Source organism: Vespula vulgaris, chromosome 9, assembly GCF_905475345.1.
Source record: "Vespula vulgaris chromosome 9, iyVesVulg1.1, whole genome shotgun sequence".
NCBI lineage: Eukaryota > Metazoa > Arthropoda > Insecta > Hymenoptera > Vespidae > Vespula > Vespula vulgaris.
Window position 1 is genome coordinate 3,962,098 of NC_066594.1, and position 24,562 is coordinate 3,986,659.

The 24,562-nt window shown below is 36.4% G+C and overlaps 1 protein-coding gene and 1 long non-coding RNA gene across 2 annotated transcripts; one reads left to right on the forward strand and one right to left on the reverse strand.

The window, feature by feature from the left end:
- Nucleotides 1–23,907, forward strand: LOC127066409 (LON peptidase N-terminal domain and RING finger protein 1). The gene is made up of 9 exons (XM_051000143.1): nt 1–1,193; nt 18,989–19,107; nt 19,205–19,327; nt 19,888–20,085; nt 20,646–20,730; nt 21,136–21,335; nt 22,097–22,398; nt 22,477–22,684; nt 22,799–23,907. The coding sequence occupies exons 1-9, from the start codon at nt 626–628 to the stop codon at nt 23,159–23,161; spliced, it is 2,166 nt and encodes a 721-aa protein (XP_050856100.1). The 5' UTR covers nt 1–625; the 3' UTR covers nt 23,162–23,907.
- On the reverse strand, nt 17,667–19,919 carry LOC127066455 (uncharacterized). The gene is made up of 2 exons (XR_007782402.1): nt 19,821–19,919; nt 17,667–19,735 (listed from the first exon to the last, which is right to left on the reverse strand). It is a non-coding gene; the product is annotated as an uncharacterized LOC127066455 (long non-coding RNA).
- Nucleotides 23,908–24,562: the final 655 nt, after the last annotated feature.

Consider the following 24,562-nt stretch of genomic DNA (forward strand, 5'->3'; position numbering starts at 1 on the left):
GAATTCGACTCGTTATCATCGTACTTTGCATAACGATAGACATTTCTCTCTGTATAAGTGAGAAAATAGAAAAGGAAGAAAATTAAGCGGATCGTCGTGTGAAAATAAAGAAATAAAGAGAAAAGAGGTAAAAAGACGATCTCATGGAAAAGGAGTCGAGAGGAAACAAGTGGCGCTGGCATCGTCGGCAGTCAGAAGCCGCCGGCTGGGTTGATGACGGTGACGGTGGCGTGCGATGAGAACGACGCTTCTAGTGGCATCAGTCGACGTTCTACGCTCGTGCAACGCGGAGCTCGATGGCGTGTAATCTTTCTCGAGTTCCTCGATAGCCGCGTGCTCGAGCGGACTTGTCAAACCTAACACGCGTTTTATTTTTTTTCGGGAATCATCGAATTTTTTTTCTTGACAAGATAATAAAAAGAGAAGATGATGCATGCCGACTTGAATATATCAAAATTCTACTCGAGCGGCTTCTACCGCGCGGATTATCGGACGAGCGACGCGCGCACGTAAAAAGGACTCTTCGCGTTCCTCCGATATATAGAAAGAGTGAGGGAGAAAAAGGAAGAGAGAGAGAGAGAGAGATAAAGAAAGTATAGTCCTTTGAACCACAACCATCATCAGAATGGAACCCGCCAAAGATCGTCTCACAACGCGTTACTGTGGATATCGTCTCGCTGTCGAGATATATGAAAAGAGTCTGGTCAGAGCAGACAGACCTGCGACTTGGTATCTCGCATCCGCCATCCTGGAAGAATTAGCTGGTCCTACGATAACGAGCACAGCCAGTTGTATACCGAGCATCACTAGCGCGACAACTATGATGACGACGACGACGACTACAACGAGTTCAACCACGATGGCTATCTCAACGAGTCCCAGCATGCCATTGAGAAGAAAGATCGAATTCTCTTTTGCCTGTCCCTTCTGCGAAGGGACTCTATTCGAACCCGTAACCACCAGCTGCGGACACACTTTCTGTAGGAACTGCATGGAAACGGGAAAAAACTGTCGCGTGTGCGGTCAAAAGATTCTCACCGTCGGTCAAACAAACGTGCTCGTGCAAAGGCTCGTGGAAAAGTGGTGGCCACGCGAGGCAGAGGCGAGCAAAGCGAGACACGAGGGCGACCTCCTCATAAAGGAGGGTGACCTGGCTCAGGCTCTGGATAGGTACAACCTTGCCGTACGACTCGGTGAGTACGTAAACGCGCCTGTTTTCCTACTGACTCTCCCTTTATTTCTTTCCTTTTATTTCTTCCTTCTCTCTTTCTCTCTCTTTCTCCCCTTTAGGAAAGATCCTTGATCTAACCATTTCAGCGTAACCCTTCGCACTACCGATGTGTTCCCTTCGCGCGCGATTCCGCCAGGAATCAAGAACGTTTCGTAAGGTATACGCCACGGTTACGTAAAGACCGTTATGAAACGCCAAACTTGGATAACGGTAACGTTTGTAGAAATCGCTTTGTGCACGAAGATACGTCCAATAAATGTACGAATTCGTATACCTACGGCTGCTAAATACTAATAATGAAGAAAGGACAGGCGTAATTATCATGTATTTTTTTTAGCTTCGATTTTAATGCAACTCGATGTACGATAATTTAATATATTTTCAATATTTATTTCGTCTTTTGTAGGAGAAAAAAATACGTCGATCGTTCGATACGAGCAACCGGCATGAAATATCGATTTTTTGTTTTACTTGTTTACGATCGAATCGCAATATCGGCATAACATCATTTACTACATAGTGTCGATAAAGTTATCTCTTTGTTAGAGTAGTATACTTTTTTGAGGTGAAACTGTCGGGAAAAGTGACACGTGCTTTCCTTTCTCCACGCGACACGACGGATCGAATATAACACGACTGTTTGGAATCGTTTTACTTTTCGTTGTTCCCGCCTTTCAATAAATTTCGCATTGTAATTTTGATCCCGATCCCATCGACGATCAACCGTTTCATAGAAAAATCGATGCTCGACAAACCGTCCATGATGCATTCGATGATCTGCGTCGTATAACCTGGGAGTATTTTAAAAAGACTTATCTAACATCGTAAAGTCTCTTAAGAAACCATTCGATGAAGTCGAACACTTACGAAACTTCATTTTTTCTTAAAAGATATACGAACGTACGATAATTAGTTTACTATATAGGTATAAAATTGCATAAAATTCATTTTATGTAAAATATATTCAAATCAAATATAAAAACATCAAAAATAAAAATAAAAATCATTTTATATAAAATTCATTTTTTCATATGAAAATATAGAATCATCCTGACAAAATCCCTTGTGATATTTTACATGATAAATGTGAACTTTAGAATAATAGAAAAAAAAAAGAATTTTTTTGTTACGATATCTGGTTCGCTTTTTATATTTTATAAGGGACACGTTTACGAGTCGAAGAAATATCGATGAACGATTTACGAAACAGGGGAAGGCGCGAATAGGTTTGCGAACTCAAAACGGAGAATCTTACACACGAGCTACGTGCAGACGTTTGCCGTCTCTTCTTCGCGACTCGTAAAAGCCGCTTTTTCATCACCCTGGCGGCCTCTGGTTGACGACCTCGTCGCGAATAAACTACGCAAACTTCTCCTTTGTTCGAATTCCCAGACATTGAAATATCTCGAGAGCTTTGAAAAAGATCAAGACGGTACGATGACCGATCGAATGAGAGCGCATCAAGGACAGATAATACGTATTAACGATATACGAAAATAATTTTTTTTCTTTCCACGGAAATCATTTCGATGGTATTAAATAAAAATATATTTCTGAACTGGACGAAGACATCGAAAAAAAATTTATCGTATTAAAACATTCGCCATTATTTAACGAATTCTCGAAAGAAATCCGATTACGATTTCGTTGCATTTTCACAGAAATGGCGGAGAAGTTTATAACGACTATATATATTTCGAAATGGTCGAGTACGCGAGCGCAGCAACCGAGATAGGTCGACGCACTGATGCAAGTCCAGATATAAACCTGATAATCGTTCATGGCCCCTATTTATACAGCAAGCACAAAGATGGATCGACTTCTACGATAATCCGTCCTTTATCCTTTCCAAGAACCGAAGCTTGTGTCGATAATTTTACTAATCTCTTTCTCTCTCTCTCTCTGTCTTTTATATAATAAATACTCAATAATATCGTCGAAGCTAATATCGTCGCACGATAAATCGATGAATATTCTATATTTACAGTTATTCGATATATCTTTTCTCTTCTCGACTCTTTTAATTAACTCGTAAAATTGAAAATAAGACAAGAACCATGCGTGGCTTGACGTAGAGTAAACTAATGTCTTGAACGAAAAGGGATGAGACTGCGTTCGAAAACGACAACAACGACTGCGACTACGACTACGACGACGACGATAAGTTCACGGCCAGTCTGAGACGCTGGTTATATAACGCTTTGAAAGAGGCTCGAATGCGTCGGTAAGAGCGGACTATTCCGAAGGCACGGCGTTCCATCGTGGAGAGTCACGGTGGATGCACTCGGGAGACAAAGAACTCGGGTCGCTGAGAGAGAGTGCATCGTACGTACGCACGATACATGTGTCTACGCTATGTCTATGTGCAAGAGTATAAATGTATCTACCTACGTTTGTCTGACTTACATATATACTTACGTGACGAGAAGCATGTTGTGCGATCAGCTTTTCCACGTAAACTAAAAGCTCACGGAAATTCATGGATTTCTCGGTCATCCTTGGAATCTGATGACAAAGATAATCAGAGGACGTTTGTCTCAAGGACGATTAGTCACCGTACTAAACCGTGCTTTATCGTGGTTGTTTTTCTTCTATCTAATCGCTCGCAAGTATCCAAGGAGAAAAAGAAAAAAAGATAAACAAATTTATCCTACGAGACGAATCACAACAATCTATTTTCTTAATCTCGATTTATAAATGCTATTTATCGAAGTAAATTCCAATGCGCAAGATATTTCTAATTAATCTAATATCTCATTTTCAAGCTAAAAACTTTCTTGCAAAAATCACGGTAAATGATGTATTCTGAAATTCGATCTTTCTACTTGCGCGCTCCCATCTGCTCAGACCACTTGATTAACCCCAAACAATTATGATAATAACGCCCTTCGATTTACATTCTCGACACCTAAAACGTAGGATTGCTTACCTTGGAAAATCTTGTCCTGTCTCCTTTCGTGCGAATTCGATGTTACGATGGAACCCTGCCAAATTCTGGATATCTCTATCGGTCCTCCGATACACTGTTGCTCCTTCTCGTGAATATCCCGTGGGAGAGGCTGAATCCAAGGAAGGACGTGCCCGCGAATTCTAAAGAGCCACCGGAGGTCAAGGACGTGCCCGTAATACGTTCAAACCATTCGCGAAGAAAGCAACGCTACCAACCTTGCATTACTATGCGATCGACTCGTATATTTGACGAGCAAGAAGCTCTCACCGACCTTCGCGATAATTCCTTTGATAATACTTTCCGATTGTAAATCGACTTAACGAGGAGGAATATTTCCCTTGAATCTCGCCACAAAAATCTTCTTTTTTTTCTTTTATCAAATCTCTTTTTCTACGCATACGCGACGGACGTGAAAGTGTGTCAAGGTGCTTCGCAGAAATAAAATAAAAATTCGATGCGGTGCGTTCCAAATATAGAAGCATAGAAAACTTTAGAATATTTGCTAAGGTTGGTTACTCGTCTTACATATTAATGAAATCTATGAACTTTCTACTGTTTATCAATTATTTAGCTATTCTTTTTCTTTTTTAACTAATATCTCGAGAAACGTACAACGAACGTGTGAGCCTTTTTTTAAATATCGATTAGAGACCAGACGAGAGTAATATTCGTTTCGAATCATTTTTTGATGCCACTCATCTTTGTCTTCTACTTTTGTAACAGTTGAGACAGAGATAAATACAATCGACTTTGTTCAATTCCGCGGGCGAAAGTGGGTCGCGTCCTCGATCTTTCTGCGATCGTACCCATTCATCGTTTGAAATTTTTCTCGCTCGTAACGACACCTTATTCGACACCATAAGTCCCTTACGTGAATATAATATTTATTTTAAGAATCTGACGTTGTTACCCTTCGTACGTAAATATGTCTCCAGTTATGAACTCTCCGAATTCCTTTTTTGATGATTTTAATTTATCTTCTATTGTTTAGAATTGTTCGAAGGCTCACACAATGTTCGATGTATGATGTTTCTATAGGTAAAAAAGAAAAGTATACCACGATAAACTCAAATTTAAAATCATTCCAAATTACTCAATGGGACAGAATTGAGTAGAAATTCGACACGACCCATGAAATCTTATTAATTATTATATATATATATATATATATATATATATATATATATATTGTTAAATAAAAGAATAGTAAAAATATAATTTTAATTTTATTTTACAGATAAAAATAATATTTATTACTTACTTTTAAATGCGTGAAATTGTAGTAAATGCATTTCTTCGTAGTTATCTTAATTCAAATCGCACGTGTTACAACTTTATTTACGTTTCAATTTCCCGTAAAAACGTAAGAAACAATATTTGAATTTAGTCGAAATATCAAGAATGTATAATACTGCTTTGGGATTATATAATTAACCCGAACGAAATTAATTCAACGTAGTATTCGCGATTTGTGTCAAGGTGAGAGAGCCAGATTTTATGTTTCTTCCGTCCTCTATCTACAAAATGCAATATTTTTGTTATCAATAGAAAAAACAATGATGCAATAATCCTGATCCACTCGAACCTACTGAAAACAAATATTCTAAATTTTTTCACATTTTATATACAAACTTAGCGTTAATTTAATAGTCAAACTCCTTTCAGATAAGTCGGAACGACGAGATGTTTATTAACACGAATGACAAACCTAATGACATCGCTAAATAATCCGTGACAGAACTTTAATGAAAATCCATCTACCGTGGAACAACGTCGATCAATCAGTTGCGACAAATAGTTCGTCGTTCAAATGCACTGTGAAAATATCTTGCTAAAATAACAAAAATGTAAAAAGCATTCAACTAATGTCTCTTCGTTCGGTCAACGTCGTGCCAAGTAATGTTTGCCGTCTATATGCTTTGTACGTATAGATGTACGCATAGTTTCGACATAGCTGAGATTCTAATATGCGCAATACGCAGTGCGAACTACCTCTTCCTTACTGCGGTATTATACTGCGGGAGAAAACTACGAAATCGTAAGAAGTATATGGAAATAGCGAGTAACGTGACCTTCAAAGAATTTGTTTACTTTATACAAAATTTACATGTACTTATATACGTAACAAACGAATCGTTTTATACACCGTCAAACGTAATAAGTTGTACTCGTCTAACTATCGTAAATCGATATATCCTGTTGGTCGACATACTCTTCTTTTACGATCGAGGCTAATTTCTCGTTGCTCATTTAAAGCAACGCGCAATGTCGATAAATATATATTTTAATTACAAATCGATACAACCACACCATGTTTGAAGGTCTCTCATTTGTTTTCTTTTTTCTATTGGGCGATCCTGTGTTTTTTGAAGGTCTCTCATTTGTTTTCTTTTTTCTATCGGGCGACCTTTGAGATTGTATACAAATATTCCAAGGATTTTCTATGTATATCTCAATACAAACCCATCGAAGGACAGTCTCTTTACTTTATACATTTTACCAGATAATTTCAAATAATTTTCTAGGATCTTAAAACAATGATCCGAGTTCATCGTACGATCTTTTATGTCTTATTATCTTTCGATTTCGAAATGAAACGAAAATCTTACGACTCTAGTTCTATCGTTCAACCGTATATACTTACTATTTACTACTGTTGTTTGCAATTGTCATCGTAAAAAACTACGCAACAAAAATATTAATAGTATTTTATCACGTAAGTTCAAAGAACATGATTTGAAATTCATGTCTAGCCACGTCATTAATCGGTAACCCAACGAACGTTCGATAAAGATACTATTTAAAAAATCAAAGTTGTTGTTCATTTTTAACTTTCCTTATATAACATATAACACTTAAATGTCAATTATGTAGTAGAAACATAGAGTTTTTAATAGTTCTAGACAAAGTGACTTTCCATCGTTTTAAATTACGTCGAATTCTATAAATTATCGTAACAGAATAGATAACATTATTCGTTATAAGAACTTGTTATAAGAAAACGACGTTATAATTTTGATATAGCGAAGCGAAACATGAAATTCATCTTGCGGAAACGGCTGGGAATTGATCCGAATTTAAATAGGATTCTTGCGACGTGTGTCGCCCACTCTCTCTCTCTCTTTCTCTCTTTCTCGTCGCTGCTGTTACGACCTAAGGAAAATTACGTAAGGAGCTCGTTGATTCGTGCTTCGGTCTTACTCATTCGCCGGCTCGCAATTGCGTACGTCAATACTGTGATTCATCGTTTAATCCAGCGTTCCCGATTCCCGTTTTTATTGACGAAATGCTCGAAATAAAATAATAATGTAACAAGGGAGGTCGATAAAAGAGAAAGAAAGGAAGACAATAAAGAGGAGAAAAGAAATAGAAATAAAACGAAGAAGGAGAGTTCGTCGACGTCTTCTTTTCGCTTCGCACGATCGAATTTCTTCGATGAAAATCAACCGAAGTTTGTATCTTGTCTAAAGAAGGCAATACGAAGAGAAGTGGAACGTCCACTTTTAAAATACGTTGACAACTCGCTTCTGATTCGCGATTGGTCTCACGAGAGGCTGGAGTCCGTTTTTCAAGACCATTAACTTCGTTTCCCTTTTCAAACGTGTTCGCATCTAACGTAAGAGACGAAGTAACCTCCTTTTATCACTTTTTGGTGAAAAGATCTAACGGTGCAACGAGTTACGACATATCGAGATATTACCTCACAATCGGTAGGTACATATACGTTCATTACGCAGGACCGGATTCCTTCGGATCGATCACCTTTTACGTAGACTCTACTTCAAAGTTTCTTAACATTCAAGAATTCAACGATTTTAAGTATTGCAAGAAGATCATTATATACACTTGTTCGATAATTACTCGTTCCTTCGACTCATTACTATTCGACTTGGTCTATTCCTGTTAAGGATAACTCGATCGTTCTCAACGAAATCGAAATGATCTACTTACTTTTACGTCGATCAAAAAATACCAAATGGTTTCTTTTCGTTTGCTAATTATAGATAATAAGTGTTACCTCTTATCTCGTTATCTCTTTGAATGGTGAATTTTTGAGAATTATAAAAAATGACGTGGTCTACTTGGACCGTTGACGAGTTGGTCGTCTTACGTAATCTATAATAAATACTGAAGCTGATCGATATTTCGAAGTGACATCCACCAACGAGTCCAAGCGTCACGACCTTCTTCATTGTCTCGCGCTCTTCTTTCGATCTCGAAAAACTCGAATTGACTATCGACTTAATCGCGCTGCTTATCGACGACGTGTACGAATAGCAACATCCTTTATCACAGCTATCGATACTTCTAAGTGTACGTGTATTTTCTTTGTACCAAATTACGAGTGCGCATCTTATCGACGCAAGAACGCGCGGGCGCGAACTCGCGTTTACTTACGTAACCTTCTTCTTCGTTAATACTGCCCGGTGTTTCATCCTATTCGGGAAATAGAATCTATACGCAACGTAATCCATTAATTTTCTCGTTATGCAAAACTTTCGATTTGCTACCCATGTTTCATACAAGATTTCATCAAGATTCTATTGCTATCGTAGCACATCTTATATCCTACAAATGCTTTTCTATTTCTCTTTCGATCAACGAACAAATGTCTTTCCCAATGTCTATTCTCAAAATCGTAGAAAAAAACGATTAGTATGTGCCTAAATCGTTCGACATTTTTATCTTTATCGTATCATAAGTACAGGATGGACTCTAAATTCATAAGTGACTTTTTAAATTAATTACACTTCTTCGAGTAATCGTAACTCAGCCTAACTTGTAATTTTATAATTTGAAAAAAAAATTAACACGAAAAGTATTGAAAAAGAATAATTCATTTCTAAGATCGCCTAAGAACTTTTACTTCGTATTATCAGAAACAAAGCCTTCACTTTATCTTTTATTTAAAAATGATGATTTGTATATATAAATATTTGATTTTATAAGTCAAATAGGGAGAGAGAGAGAGAGAGAGAGAGAGAGAGAGAGAGAGAGAGAGAGAGAGAGAAATCAATGCGATAGTGTGAAATGTAAAAAAGAGAAAATTTCTGGTGACAATTTGGCGGGAAACGCCCAGTGTACAGACGTCCAGAATACATATGCATGTATGTATATATGTATGTATGCATGTATATCATGGCCGGTCGATACGCGGCGGTCCAGTTACGTAAAAGGAAATAATAAGAGAAACCGGGGAGGCATATTTGTCGAGATAAGATAGAGAACAACCGCGGTCACGTGCTCGTCGTACTGTCAAACTCCTCTGTTATGTAAACTTTGAGCTCTCTTGGCGATTCGCCATCTGCCGTCGTCACCGTAACACCGAACCACCATCGGAGACTTCTTCGACTTATTTTCGGCGTTACGCTGATTTCTATGATACCTTTTTAAACATTTTCACAAAAAAAGAAAGAAAGAAAGAACAAATTTCGAGATTGTAGCTACGTACGATCGATATATCGCGCAAATTTTTCAAATCGAGATCAATTCTTTATACATAATTTACGATCGAGTGGGTGGATGGTTTCTCCGCTTTGAAATTTTCTGATTATGTGAATTTTGCGATGATTCAGAAAACTATTTTATAAATCATCATTTCTCTTACGTATCGTTTACTTTGTTACCTTCTCCAGGAATATTTTTAACTGAATAAATTTTTGTACATATGTTTTATAAATATATATATATATATATATATATATATATATATACATGCATACATACATACATACATATGGGTTCCAGCTTGTTCCACGAATAAGACGTACGTTATGCAACGCACAAAGATGCTTTCCTTTGTTCGTAATATTAATGAGTGCGTAACAACGGTTATTCGGCTTCGACGAGCAATTCTACGCTATCGTCCGCAACATCTGATGCGGATAACGTTTTATTCTTATCGTTACACGACCAGAGAAAAAACGTTGTCCCTCTACCTCGCACTCGTCCATCTTTATCGAACGATAATTATTTTTTATTCATCGACCTAATTATAAACTTGTTAATAATTTTTTTCGATGAAAAAGAGAAAAATAACAATATAGATATCCTTGACTCTTTTAAAATATCTTTAAGTACGAGATTTGTTATTAGAGGATCGATTCTGTTTAATTCGATATCGATAATACACAAAAACGCATTGTACGTACTTGTTTACAATAGCCAACACTCGAGTTTTTCTTCTTGCTTTTTATTTATTGGCTATGAATCAATCAAAAAGATTAAATCTGTAGCGTCATTGAGAGAGCAGTGGAAAATAATTGAAAGCTTCTTTGTGTTGGTATAATTTCACGGTGTAATTTTTAACGCGGGAAAATTGTCAGAGAGAAAGACTTCATTCATACTTGTTCTTGGTTGCGGATACTCTTAAATCTCAAGGAATTTTGAGATATTCACTCATAAATACGGCGCAGTTGTTAACGCGCTACTATACATGAGCGTTATGTATTCCTACGTTAAATTCGGGAACGACGAGATTAAACCAACGCGACGCGTAGCTCCTTCCTCGTTGCCAACTCTGCGTTCTGAGAAAGTAAACACTGAGCTGCTGCTACTGCTACTGCTACTGCTGCTGCTGCTGTTGCTGTTGCTGCTGCTGCTGCTGATACTACTCTTACTGCTGCTGCTATTACATCGAACAGTTTTTATCTACACGATCTCTCTCCCTTTTTCATTGAAAACTCTGATGAATAAATTGCAGAATGATTCTGCGATACATTGCTAGAAAAAAAATATCTATAAAGTTAACGTAAGTCGTTTACAATGAAGGAATAGAAATAAAAAGAAAAATAACGAGGAGACAAAAAAATTGGTGGATGTTAATACTTCATTAGAGAAATAGTAAAGGAAACGAAACGGAAACGTCGTGAATACCATTACGAGGAATGAAATAACGTTCGGAGCGATCTCTAATTTAATCTAACTTCGTTAAATTGCTGTCGTTATAAACGTGTATATGTATATGTGTTAAATTCACACACATATATATATACACATATATATATGAATATATATATATATATATATATATTCATATATATATATATATATATGGGCATAATAAAATCCGTTGTACGCCACGTAACGAGGATCTCATTCGCTTTAATGATCGACTCGCTAGATCGCTTCGCAGATTTTCATTGACGAACAAATAGGTTAACGAAAGAAAAATGTAACGTATAGAAAATATTAGTTTCAAGAGAAACGGAAATACGTTGACTTACTCACGCATTCAAAAGACGAAATCGGTCTAACAACTCTATCGGCCACGTGGCCATAAGTGAGTAAACGAGGCAGGTCGTACTTCGTAGTGTCTTCACGAGCCGAATCTATCTGCTGGTTAAAGATCGGCCGACCGATTACGTAACGATAGATTTATATAAATGGTTACGTTGACACTAGATCCCCGGCCGTAGCCGCCTCAGCCATCGTTATATTATCTAACGTGGAGCCGCCCCTCTACGATCCGGGTACATCAACATCTTCCTCTGCGTCTCGCTTTTTTACTTATTCAAACAATCTCATAAAAACTCTACGAATCAAATGTTATCACCGTTTAACTACAATAATTGCTCAGCTAGGCAGTATTAGCTTTTTTTTTCAAATGTCATTGAAATTATTTTATCGAAATTTCTGAGATAATATTTCTTTTTGTTAGTTTCAATAAAATATTAAGCGTATCATTTACTACGTAAAAATCTTCTTCCGGGTTTACGTAGATAACAAATAGTTGATGTAACACTCTTCGTATTTTCTATATATTTGATATTTTTTTCTATTAATCCAATCTTTCGTTTTTGTTATGACAATCATATGAATGATTAATAATAAATATTAAAATTGAAAAGATCGGTCGACAAACGTGATCTCGTCGATAACAAATTGATGATTCGTAACGCATACATAGTACGACAGAATCGCGAGCTGTATCGAAGATCCTCTCGCATAGTTGACCCCACCGAAATTTCGACTCCTCGTTGGTCTTTCCTCGGGCAAGATACTTTCGCCGGGTCGCGCAAGCGCGCGCGCGCCCGTCTCGCGCAGGGCTGACGTTTCTGTCAATTACATAATAAAAAGCGTTATGTAAGGACGAACGCGTCGCATAAACGTGGCTAGCGCTCGACTTCTGCCCGTTCAAACGAAATTAATCATTCGATAGCGTGAAATCCTTTGTCGAAGTTAGATATCACATGAGACGAATACAAATAAAGAATGGATAGAGTACGCGTGAAAATCTGGTGAAATCGCATTTTGACGTTACGATGTTATCGTTTCGCTCATGCGTTACGCGTCTTTAGATGACATAAGCGCTCGATGGTGATTCGGTACACGATAAGTCGAATAAATTACGACCGTCGAAGGGAAGAAGTCGTGAAGTTGTTCTAAATATTACCAAATATACTTCTTTTTTTATCCTTATTAGTATTTTTATAGACTTTTTTCCTCTTATCGTTATTTATTCTTTTTGATAGCGTTTCACTCTATTTCGTCTTTGCGATATAAGCAAATTTATAAATAGTCATTAATTCTGGAGAAAGTTACATGTTTAAATATTACTTCAAAGTTAGATTGAATATTATTGTTATTAAATCGGTCAAATAAGTAATATCGAAATTTTCAATACTTTATGTCTACATAAGCAAACAAAACTGTATTCGTTAATTTTTTATTGGAAATTTTTTACTGAAATTTACTTACTAGCCTGGGCAATATTATACTCTTAATACAATACTATTACGTACTATACTATAGTATTGTTTATTTCCATACATATTTATATTACAAATTCCAATATTACCTATTGAGCAATTCCATGAGATATTAATGTTTGTCTAGTATTACTCACCTGTGTTTGGTTTATCCTACTTTCTTACGATTTTCTCTTCGAATAGAATTTTATTATATCCTCTTGTATTAAAGGAAACTCGATCGCATCCGAGTCAGCCATAGAACACTGCACCTGAAGTGGCACGATTGTCGAGGACGAAAGAATAGGTCAGAGACAGACAGGAAACTCGATCGAACGGAAGCATCGTCGAGGCGGTACTTGACCGTGAAAAGTGCCTTAAATTATATACGTATACATGTGCAAAGCACGACCAACAGTAAACTCGATGAGCACCACCGAGTCTAGCTCTGTTAACGTGCCTTCGAGAACGTTTCGAAGCACCGTCGATAATCCGTCTAGAGAAAGTCGAAATCGTCTCGTCGATCGGAAGAGATAAGTGAAACAGAAATAAATAGTACTTGTCTCTAGTTGTTTTCTCGTATTCTCGTATTTCGTAAATACAGAAATATACAAAAAAAAATCCGATAGAACACAAGTTTGATCTTTCTCAAAAATACATCGATCGTTTTGGCAGAAACGAAGAAAATATCTATTATAGCATCGAAAATTTACGATGAAAATACGATAATAAAGGTGCGTCGAGTTTAGAAAGATGGTAATCTTTGTTCCTAGAAGATTACGTACTTATCGCTTCCACTCTTGAGAATAACATCGTATCTGTTGACTTCGAATTTATATGGCATCTTTCGACGGTACGTCGTTCAGAAACAGTGGCGTATCTTCGCTTGATATTCGGTCAAGCATGAAAACTAGAAACGAATCGAAGATAGATATATACCCGACGATGATACGAAACGTCTCGCATTCTATCGAGAAATGTCGAGAACCTACGCGTGTCGTTGAGTTTATAACTATACTTGATATCATTACGTAACGTTACTGTTTACAATAAGCTAGGTAAGTACGACTCGACGAGACGTGTTAGCCGGTTATAAACAATAATTTCCGTCCTTATATTTCGTGGAACTGAATGTATACAATGTTTGTTGTTCGTCCTTTCCTCTCCTCTATTTCTTTTCGATTAGTCAGGATTTACGCGCACTGAGTACACAATGTGACTTACAAAGGCGGTTATACACACTAGTAGAAAACGACCCAATACAACTTTATTTTCAAAGTTAAATTTAATCGATTTCTTCCAAAATAAGTTTTTATGCAAAAGGAATGATGTACGTACGTATTATATAATAGGAGGTAATTATTGTACTAGTAAACCCTTTTAAAAATTAACGTAACGCGACATAAAGTTGTAATTGTTTTTATTTTTTTCTTGAAAGAATATATTATGCAGTATACTTTATGTAATACGTAAGAGAATAAACATTTGTTTAAACCCATTCCTTTGTTTTGTAACGTTTTTGAAGAATGAAAAAAGCTCGATTCAAGCTGGTATGACATAATAAATAGACAAATGAAAATTACATAGTAATTTACATAACATTTTTAACGTTCATCAATGTCCCATTATATAACTTATTTTCATAAGGAAACAAAAAATATGGATTGTAAATGACTAAACAACGATGGTAAGGTTTAATCTGACGATTCCATCGCGAAAACGTTTCGTAAGAAAATACGTGTCAACGTTGGCGATTTCATCGATATTTCGTTTTTGTTTCGCGTTCGTAGAAAGGATTCAATAATCAATTCTCGACCGGTTTCGTACAGTATTCCGATCATATGCGCGAATAACGAATAAGGTGTGTTGCTTGAGTTAGCTTTTGTATCGAGAAATCATTGAAAAGCTAATGAATAGGAATGAAGAAATAAATAAAAAATGAAATGAATTCTAAACGATTATGACAACGTGTGGATGTATACGAATCCCTCGATTTCTCAGGATGATGCAAAGAATTACGTACCGATGGAAATAGTTGCATATTATTTGGCAACTAGCGCCATCGAAGTGACAGTCTCTTCGCTTCTTTCGGTGTTCTCTTGCCCACGTGTTGGATTCTATCGATCGTTGCCAGCTAACGAACGAAGAACGAAATGCGCGCGCGTCTCTGTACTCGTAACGTCGTAATGTAATCATTCTTGTGTATAGATTCGAAAATACGTTCATAATATCAATTACTTGTCCAACATTTTTCTTTCGATTATTAAATGATAGATAGATATTATTGAAACGATACTTTTCATAAAACGAAATATTCCACGCTTATAATAGCTTCCAAGGAAATTTCTGTTCCAAGATACTTATTTTTAACAATTAGCATCCCCAATTAATACCCGAGAATAAATTATATAAGAAAAAAAGAAAGTATATAATATGCATATTATTATCGAAATTCATTGTAGGATTAAAATTCGATTGAAATGATGATATAATATTTATCTATATCTAGGACATAATAAATATATATTTTTGTGCGATATATAGAATAAATCTGAGCATTAGAATTCGTACCGGCAGCCTGGCAGCGATATCGAGGGTGGCTCCTGGTTTTTGTCTCTTGGCAAAAACTTGACGAATGAAAAAGGTTGGGGAGCGAAAAGGTAGGAAGGACGAAACGACGCGGCGGGAAAGTAAATTTCGCGATGGGATGCGTCGTAAGCTGATGCGCCAGCCGATGCGCCGGACGATGCTCGTCGTCGACTCGTTGGATCGAGTAGACGTCATCTGCCCCGGCACGGCGCAAACAGCCAGCCGGTTACGTAAAGGTCGGTCACCCGGCCACGTTCTTCTCCGACAGCGTTGCCTGCCATCGTTCCATTACCTCGCGCCCTTAACGCGTCTATTGTCGAGCCAATTTTGTCATAAATCGATACATTTATTTAATATCTCTCATCGTATCTCATTTTTCCATTAATAGAAACATTTTTATAAATTTTATCCACTTAGACTACGTTTTAGTTGGTTATAACTTATAATTATATTTTTATAAATTCTATACATGTATCACTTATAATTACAATCCTCTGTTACTATGTTAGTTGGGCAATATCACTTGTCAATCACACGTATTAGTATTTAACATAATAATTGGTTTAAGAAGATTCTTTTTTCCTTTTTATATTAATTCATTCCTTATGGCTTTCTCATTGCATGCAATTACTTCGATCTGCGCAGCGAATTTATCTTATGCAATGATCTAAATACTTTTATTGTAATTTATAAAAAATTGTTCATTAAGTGAAAAATTATATCGATTTCGTAATAGTTTACGTTAGTTCACCGATGGTTTATTAAGGCTTTCCGATCGCAAAGAACGGAACGGACGGTCGAAGAACGGTCAAAGAACGAACGGAAAGAAATACTCGTTCGAGAAACATGCGATTATAGTTAGTTCGTTCGTTCCGAACCAACGATCGATCATCCGGAGCAAACCTTGGCATTCGATCGTAGATAGAAAACAGAGCACGTCTATAGCTAACATCGCGACAACTATTGATCTTACTAATGAATGAATCTGTTCATCGTACTTTTCTCTATGGAAGCATCTTTTTTTTATTTCCTCAAGATAGATAAGAGTAAGTAGAAATATGTTTTTTTATCGATAATCTTATTAACCTTTCATATAATGTAAATGGAATACGATTCGAAGATAACGCATAAAAAATTAAGGAAACAGAACTTGCAGTTGAATTTTTGAAACATTTCGATATGATCGAAAAATTATGAACATCAATTATGAAAATTTATTAAAAACATTTGCTTTCTATCTACAAAAAAAAAATTATATATGTAATATAAAATTTAATTATCAACGTAATTGAGAATAATCGAATAACTATTTTACTATTTGGAATTAAATACGAAGATCGATCTATTGAAAAGGGAAGAGCTATCGTACTTTAAGTCGTTTTAACGAGAATTTCGATGAGTTAGGTTCTGAGAAGCGCGATTACAATCTCATCCTAACGTTAAGAGTTTCTTAAGCGACGAAGAACGTTAGAACGAATTTATTAGGCGAGAAACGTTTAAGGCGCCTTCGCTTGTAAGCTCTACCGCGACGATATGTCATTACTACTAATAGCTGTTTAACGATTAAACGTATTTCAACTTTTCGTACGTTCTCCAAGAAATCGTGTGTAAAATAAAATTTATTGAAATTTGTCGTGTCGTATCAATTATGAACAAAAAGTTCGTTTATCATCTCGAAAATCGCTTTCGCCATTTTTCGCAATATGTTTGGAATCGTTTCATCCATAAACCAATCCGACGATTAATCTTGCAAAGAATTTTCAATCGTTCGAAGTTATCCTTTCTCTCACGTTTCGTAAAAAAAATCGACCCGTATCGTTTTCGATTCGTCATTTCTAACAAACGAAAAATATGCTTTCCTCCGACACTTGTGGAAAGAGTCAAGGTTGTAGAACGAAAGGATCGATTCGAAATGTGTGTGTGTATATATATATCTATATATATATATATAGATCTTGCTGTAGCTAGAATGAGCTAACTTACGTAAGTCGTTCTCCTATCTCTATCGAGATTGTTCCTTCGATCAAGCAAGAAGAAAATATGCATGTGAAAATGAAAGATCATATTTTAAATCGATCTTATCCATTTTTGATAACATATATATACGAATGTTCCAATTGAATATTGTATATTAAAAATTTTTTGAACTCTCTTGTTTTTATGATATTCATATAAATTTATCAAAACGGATACGAAGTAACTCGTGTAATAATCGAATATTTCATTTATTTTAACAATTGGCATGAGCCGTCGGTGCTCGTAGCGCGTGCCGGAAATTCATTCTCCACCAACATATAGAAAGAGTTCTCGCCACGAAGGCAATGACATTGCTCACAATGCCAGGATGCACTCCCGTCGTTTGCACCCGTCTGCCTCCGCTTGTCTCCGCGTCCACTCGACGTCACGCTCTCCTCGTCGAATCGACTCTTCACGGTCCACGCTTTCGAAGTACGCGTCTCCTCTCTCCCTCCTTTTCGAACCGATCTCCTCATGACTCGCAAGAAACGCATTTAAACTATCTTCGGTCTTTGACTATATTTGGTCACACGTTCGACGTACAGGAACGAACCACTTGTCATAGAGCTTCTCTATATATACAAAATTAGATATACTACGTACAAGTTTATTTATTTAAATAAATCATTTATTATTAACTCGATGTCTACGTATGTTATTATATAAAAATAAAATAATCGAACATGTACAGTTTACATATGTATGACAAACGATTATTTATTCTTATATTGAAAAGTATAAATTGAAATAAAATAATAATGAATAGGGAATAGTTGCAATCGTGGAGCCAACTCGAATTGATTATGTGAGCCCATAAAACGAGAACGTAGAATCTATTTCGAGATAGGTACGATTATAAAATAAAATTCATCGTCGCGTTAAGCCTCGGACTATCGCCACACTCGTCTTCGCGTCATATACAATTTGGCTTATCCGACCAAACGATTTCAATTTCGTATTGCAATTTCGTATTGCTTATGCCGTAGGGTAGCTAGTAGGCAATTAATATATATCAGTAATTTGTTTAATCGACCATATCGACCTAAATTCGTACTTGTATATCGGAAAGCGTAAAGATATTAATCTTTAAATTTCTTCGATCGATGTTAGATAATAAACGTATTTCTCAATAGTTCAAAACTATCATTTGTTTAGAAAAAAATTCTTGCAAAATCTATAATTACTTGATAAATTGTATATCCACAAATCGATCGATTAAGTTAACGCGATGATAACTTTTCAGTTATTTTACGTTACAATTGACTGATTTAATTAACCAAAAGTTTCAAATTACGAGTCAATATATCCTCCGCATATCGATAAAAATATCAACTTGAAAATCACATAATATCAACATACATAACTAGTGTCTCTTAATTACAGAGAACAAAATTTGTTTTATCTTTGACTTTCTAAACAAATATGAGAAAGCTTTAACCAAATTGGTATTCTCGGCAAGAAGAAATAATGATGAACAACAGGTTCTACGAACGTTATTTCCTTCTGTTTCAGTGCCAAACAGCCCACTCCATCTTAGCAACAGGGCCCATGTCTTGCTCTTGTTAAAAAGGCCGCAAGCGTCTCTCACAGATGCCGATCAGGCAGTTAGGCTTAGGCCTGATTGGGGCAAGGTGAGATTAGCATTGTGTTTTTATTTCTTTTTCTACTTTTCCTTTGGAAAAGAACAAAGTAAAGTTTCTTCGTGTCTAACGATGATCTTATCAACAGGGTCATTATAGAAGAGGAGTAGCATTATCGGCTTTAGGTAGATACGAAGAAGCCTTTTTCGCCCTTTGCATTAGCGTTGCCATCGACAAGAATCCTCAAGTAGTACGGCACGAACTAACCAGGGTAGGTAAATATAATTTCCTTCTTTTCAACTAGTTGCTGCCAAAGCGTAAGAGCCAGGTAAATATAAGAGAATAAAAGTTCTTCGTTAAAAACGATGACGTTTCTTTCGTATTCGTCGTTGGGAGTTTAACGACTCATTGTCGGTGCAATAGTCGTCAGGTGAGTTAGTCACTCGTTATCAACTCTCTACTTTTTCTCCCTAGCTGACCCTTAACTGTAATCTTTGTATTCTTTTTTCTTTTTCTCCCAAGTAAAGTAGAGCCTTCATTATTTGAATTTTCTGTAATTCATCGAAACGTTCTATTTATTTTAACAATTGTCCTTTTATTATTTTATTATCAAGAATAAATTTATTGACCGAACAGTTTCTCTTACATCTTATTGTTAATTCATATATGGCAGGTTCTTCTGTAATTATGAAAATAAAGAAAAGTATAGCCATTTCTAAAGAGAAGAGTGAGAAAGATCAAATAAATGATAGCGTTGCACGAACCTTTCACTCTGCTCCTTTCGAATAGACTGGAAACTCTTTAAAATCCGTTCTTGCATTATCTTTCTAGGTGTTGCATAGAATGTTATTGGCCGATTTACGTCGGCAGAGCGTCATGCAGCAGCGCACACCGTACAATTTAATAGAAGGTGTGCCCCGCACGAGAAGCCGTCACCAATTAACAAATCCCAAGCGTAATCGACGTGCCGCGTTTAATAGTTCGGATTGCGAGGACGATAGTAGTGGCGGCGAAGAGGAATTCACACAGGTATGTTGTTTCTTTTCTTATTGTCCTTTCCTTTGCTTTTCTATTATTTTCATTATCTTCGTTTCGTTTTTGTAATCCATTACTGTACTAAAACAGTAACACGAAAAAAAGACTACGTCATTTTATTTTCACATATTTTTATTTAACCTTCATCCGTCCGACGAACTTTTGATAGGGCTGTGACCTATGACACAACGTAATTAAAATGTAATTAATATATCTTTTTGCTAATGATTCAAGCGCACTGCATAGATTACGTAAATATTATTGCTATCATCGTTGATATCGTGACCGCGATAAAAGGTGACGATTAATCAGTAATCGTTCATCGCGTCTAATTATAAACATGATACTCGACTCAATGTAGATTCCTACGTGACTGTCTATCATCGTGTTTTTGACCACGAGAGAACTATAATTAATTGGACAATGAGGTATTCCATTGTTTGAAAACCTCTCCGAAATCATTCGAATTTGTAGAATGTGAAACCGACCTACTCAGGAACAGCTAGCTACCTTTTGCTTTTATATAATTTTATTGTTTCTTCTTTTTATCGCAGACGATAAGTCGAAGACTTCTCTCGAATAACGCCAAACTTCAAACGATCTTGGACCGAGTATCTCAAGATATGGAAAAACTGAAAAGTAAGTGACTGAAGGAAAAGAAGAAAAAAAAAGATTAATTTTTTGTATTTGAAACGATAACTTTCAACCTCGATTAATATTTTATACGAGTATCGTATCAAAAATTTATCGTTTATTTAGGTAATTAAGTTACTTTTTTATCAAATATTTCTTTTTCATATTTTATGATAATTGAAATATAAAATCAATTTAAAAATTAAATTCCATCGAATTGAAGCAACGTTACGTACGCGAATGAAAAATAATAATATTTATAATTTATTATTAATTTTTTACGCAAGTATATTAACACTAAGAATAGAAAATTAAGTTACAAGACACGGAAGGTTAAGTGTGACGATTTCATAAATACTTACGTGCATATCATCTTAATTGTGAACGTTTAAAAACGAGAATCCTTTTCAGGAGTGGAAGCAAGACCGGCGGAGGTTCTATTACCGCCATTCGCAGATGGAACTGTCGGTGAATTAGACTGTATTTTATGCTGTCGACTACTTTGGAAACCGGTAACAACACCGTGTGGGCATACGTATTGTTGGATGTGTCTAGATAGGTGTTTGGATTATTCCTCGGCCTGTCCATTATGCGTCACATCACTCGCCGACGTAAGTCGTTTTTCCATTGCAAATGAAAATTTTTTTTTGATAAACATAAATTTCACTTACATATGATGTAAGTATTACATTGAAAATATTTCGATAAATAATCGAAGATATATATATATATATATATATATATATATATATATATATATCGTTAACGTACTGTAAATTTTTAAACGGTAAAATTAAATCGATTAAATTGATTAAATCGATTCCGCGGCTTGTTAGTCACGAGCCGTTACTCATGGGTAATATTTTGCAAAGATTGGAGGAAGAAGACTCGCTCGGACGCGTTCTTATAACGACGATTGCAGTTTAAATAAGACAGAATGCTTTCTACCGTTCAACGATGCCTCATAGATCTTTAACGATCGTTCTTCGCGGTCTTTGTGGTCACTACTATAAGCTTCCGCGTTTGTAGAGCTATTAGCAATTGTCTATATTTAGGTATATTATCGGTTAATAACGAAAATTCTCTTGGTAAGAAGAGAGGCCACCGAGGGAAGCGACACCCGATGATTTTGTGGTATCTCTACGATCTTCTTCTTCCTTTCTTCTCTCTAGCTATTAATTTTATTTATTCGCAATGCATTGCGCAACGACGAACGAGTCAAGTTTCTGAGAAAGCATTCCGAGATTCGAACGTACGATATTTCACTATTAAATTAACATCTGCGAAAGAAGTTCTCGAAAAGCATTACGTTTTGTCTGATGCAATGGATGAGATGGAGCAAAAAGTCTAACGCATTATTCTTTATTTGCAGTATCTAGCAAGTAGTCAAAAAACTGTGACTGACTTCATAGAAAAGGCTCTGAAGATAGTAGCACCAACTGAATATGCAGCTAGAGCGGCGAGTCATCGACTCGAGTTAGTTCAAGGTCTCGGTCTTTTGGATAGCGAACAAATTGCTGTATTTGTCTGCACCACTGCATTTCCATGTGTCGCCTGTCCCTTATTCGTTTACGAGCCTAGATATCGATTGATGGTCAGAAGATGCGTGGAGAGCGGTGTCAAACAGTTTGGTATCGCTGCGTGTTTGAACAAAGAATCAAGCGGTACTAAAAGGTAAGATGTCATAATTGTCCCTATCGAATTTAGAAATGATTCGATTCCCGATGATTTGTACTTTTGATATTTCCATAGGTACGCGGAATATGGCACGATGCTTGAAATTCGGGATCGCGTGTTACTGAAGGATGGTTGTAGTATTCTTAGTACGCTCGGGAGAAGAAGGTTCAGAGTCCTTTCTGGTGGTGAAAGAGACGGATATGATACAGCTCATGTTGAATTTCTAAGGGATACAGTGGTACAAGGAAATCAATTATTGAATCTGCTGGAATTACACGATAAGGTATTTATGTTCGTTAATTGCGGATAGATCAACAATAAGATTCGTCGATTAGATCAGGAGAATACTGTGGGGTTCTCTTACAGTGAAACAAATAGCTTTCTGTTTTGGTTCCAGGTACGAGCTAAAGGTAGAAGATGGTGGAACACAGTGCCGTCTTATCAACAATCCGAAATTCAACGAGTCTTCGGTCGCATGCCCGACACGGAAGAAGATTGGCCGAGACTTCCGGACGGACCTTCGTGGACGTGGTGGTTATTAGCCATCTTGCCTCTTGGCCCGCAACTTCAAGTTGGTATATTGGGTACTACTAGTTTGGAAAAGAGACTGAGAGCCATCGAGAAGACTTTAGATCACATGGAACAGAGACAACTCACTGTTGCGCCTGCACCGTCGGAAGAAACAACAACTTCTTCGAGTATTTGTAGAGATAGACGGGCCATCACGGAGAGGACGGTCTCAGTTTTTCAGCAATCCTAGAGATTTTCTACATCGTCTTTTCTATTCCTCTGGATTCTTTAAATAAGACCTTCGCCTAAAACTCCAACGCGAAAGGAATAGAAGAACGACCGATCGATAATCAATCTTCGACGATGGATAGATTAACAGATTCGGGATATATCGACTTTCTCGAATCATTCTACTCGAATCCTTCCTATCTTTCTTCCTTCCTTTTCCTCTCGTGTCCTTTTAATCAAGTATTTTCGCTCGAGTGCTCGCTCCAATAATTTGGCACTCGTTAAACTCTCGATCGGATGCCTTATCGACGAATTGATATTACGAGCGATTTCGCAAGAGCGACATATCCGGTGTAACAAAATAATGTAAAAAATTTATAAGCTAGATCGCTAAACTCGATGAGGCAAGCCGATTTCCTTTCCGCTATTGCAATACGCAAATCTGTTCTTCCAAAATATTATATATATATATATATATATATATATATATATATATATACATATATATACACACACACACATATATATATATATATATATATCTATGTATATGTATATGTATATACACACTACACGATACTATACATTTATGTGTACACCTACGCGCGTACGGCTGATAACGTTTGCCGACGAAGAGCTGATTATTATATAAGGTTTTAACGCGTCATAAACAATTTCTTAAGCTCTCACATCGTTTCAAGTCCGATGCACACTTTACGAACGAGTAATCAAACCTTCGACCAAAAAGATAAATACTTTTATTAAGAATGTTATTACTCTTTATGCTCTCTTTCCAGCTCTTTATCCATTTCACTTTTTGTCTTTATACATATACGTATACGTATAACGTCTCTCTTTCAGCTCTTCAAAATCAGTCGCTATCGTTGCTAAAGGATTCATAATCCGGCCCTTTTTCTTGCCGGAAAATGGATTTTTCTCGAAATTTTCGTCGTTCCTTCTATTTAACGGCGCGAGGAGCACTTTTAAAGCGGCACGAAATGTAGACTTTTTATACCACTCAAATTTATTCCGTCATCCATAAGACTTCTCGACCATGCTAGCGTATAGTAATTTATTTTCATGTTACTTTTAATATCATTCTTAGAGGTAGAAAGTCTAACGAACTAGAAACGTCATATCAATCATGCAATCAAGTATTTACAGGAAGAATAGATACGTTTTCGTTAGAGAATATATTACGATGACACTATTGCAAAAGAAAAAGTACACTCTACTACTATTTAAATAAATGTTATAAAATTTCTATCGTTAGCACCAACGACGCCGTCGATACTTTTTCGCATCGACGACGAGGATAATCGTCCGCGAATTCGCACTATCAATATTTTTCCTATCGAAAGTATATGAACGTATGAAAGAAGAAAGAAAACTTTTTTCATCCTTTTATAATCGTTACGGATTA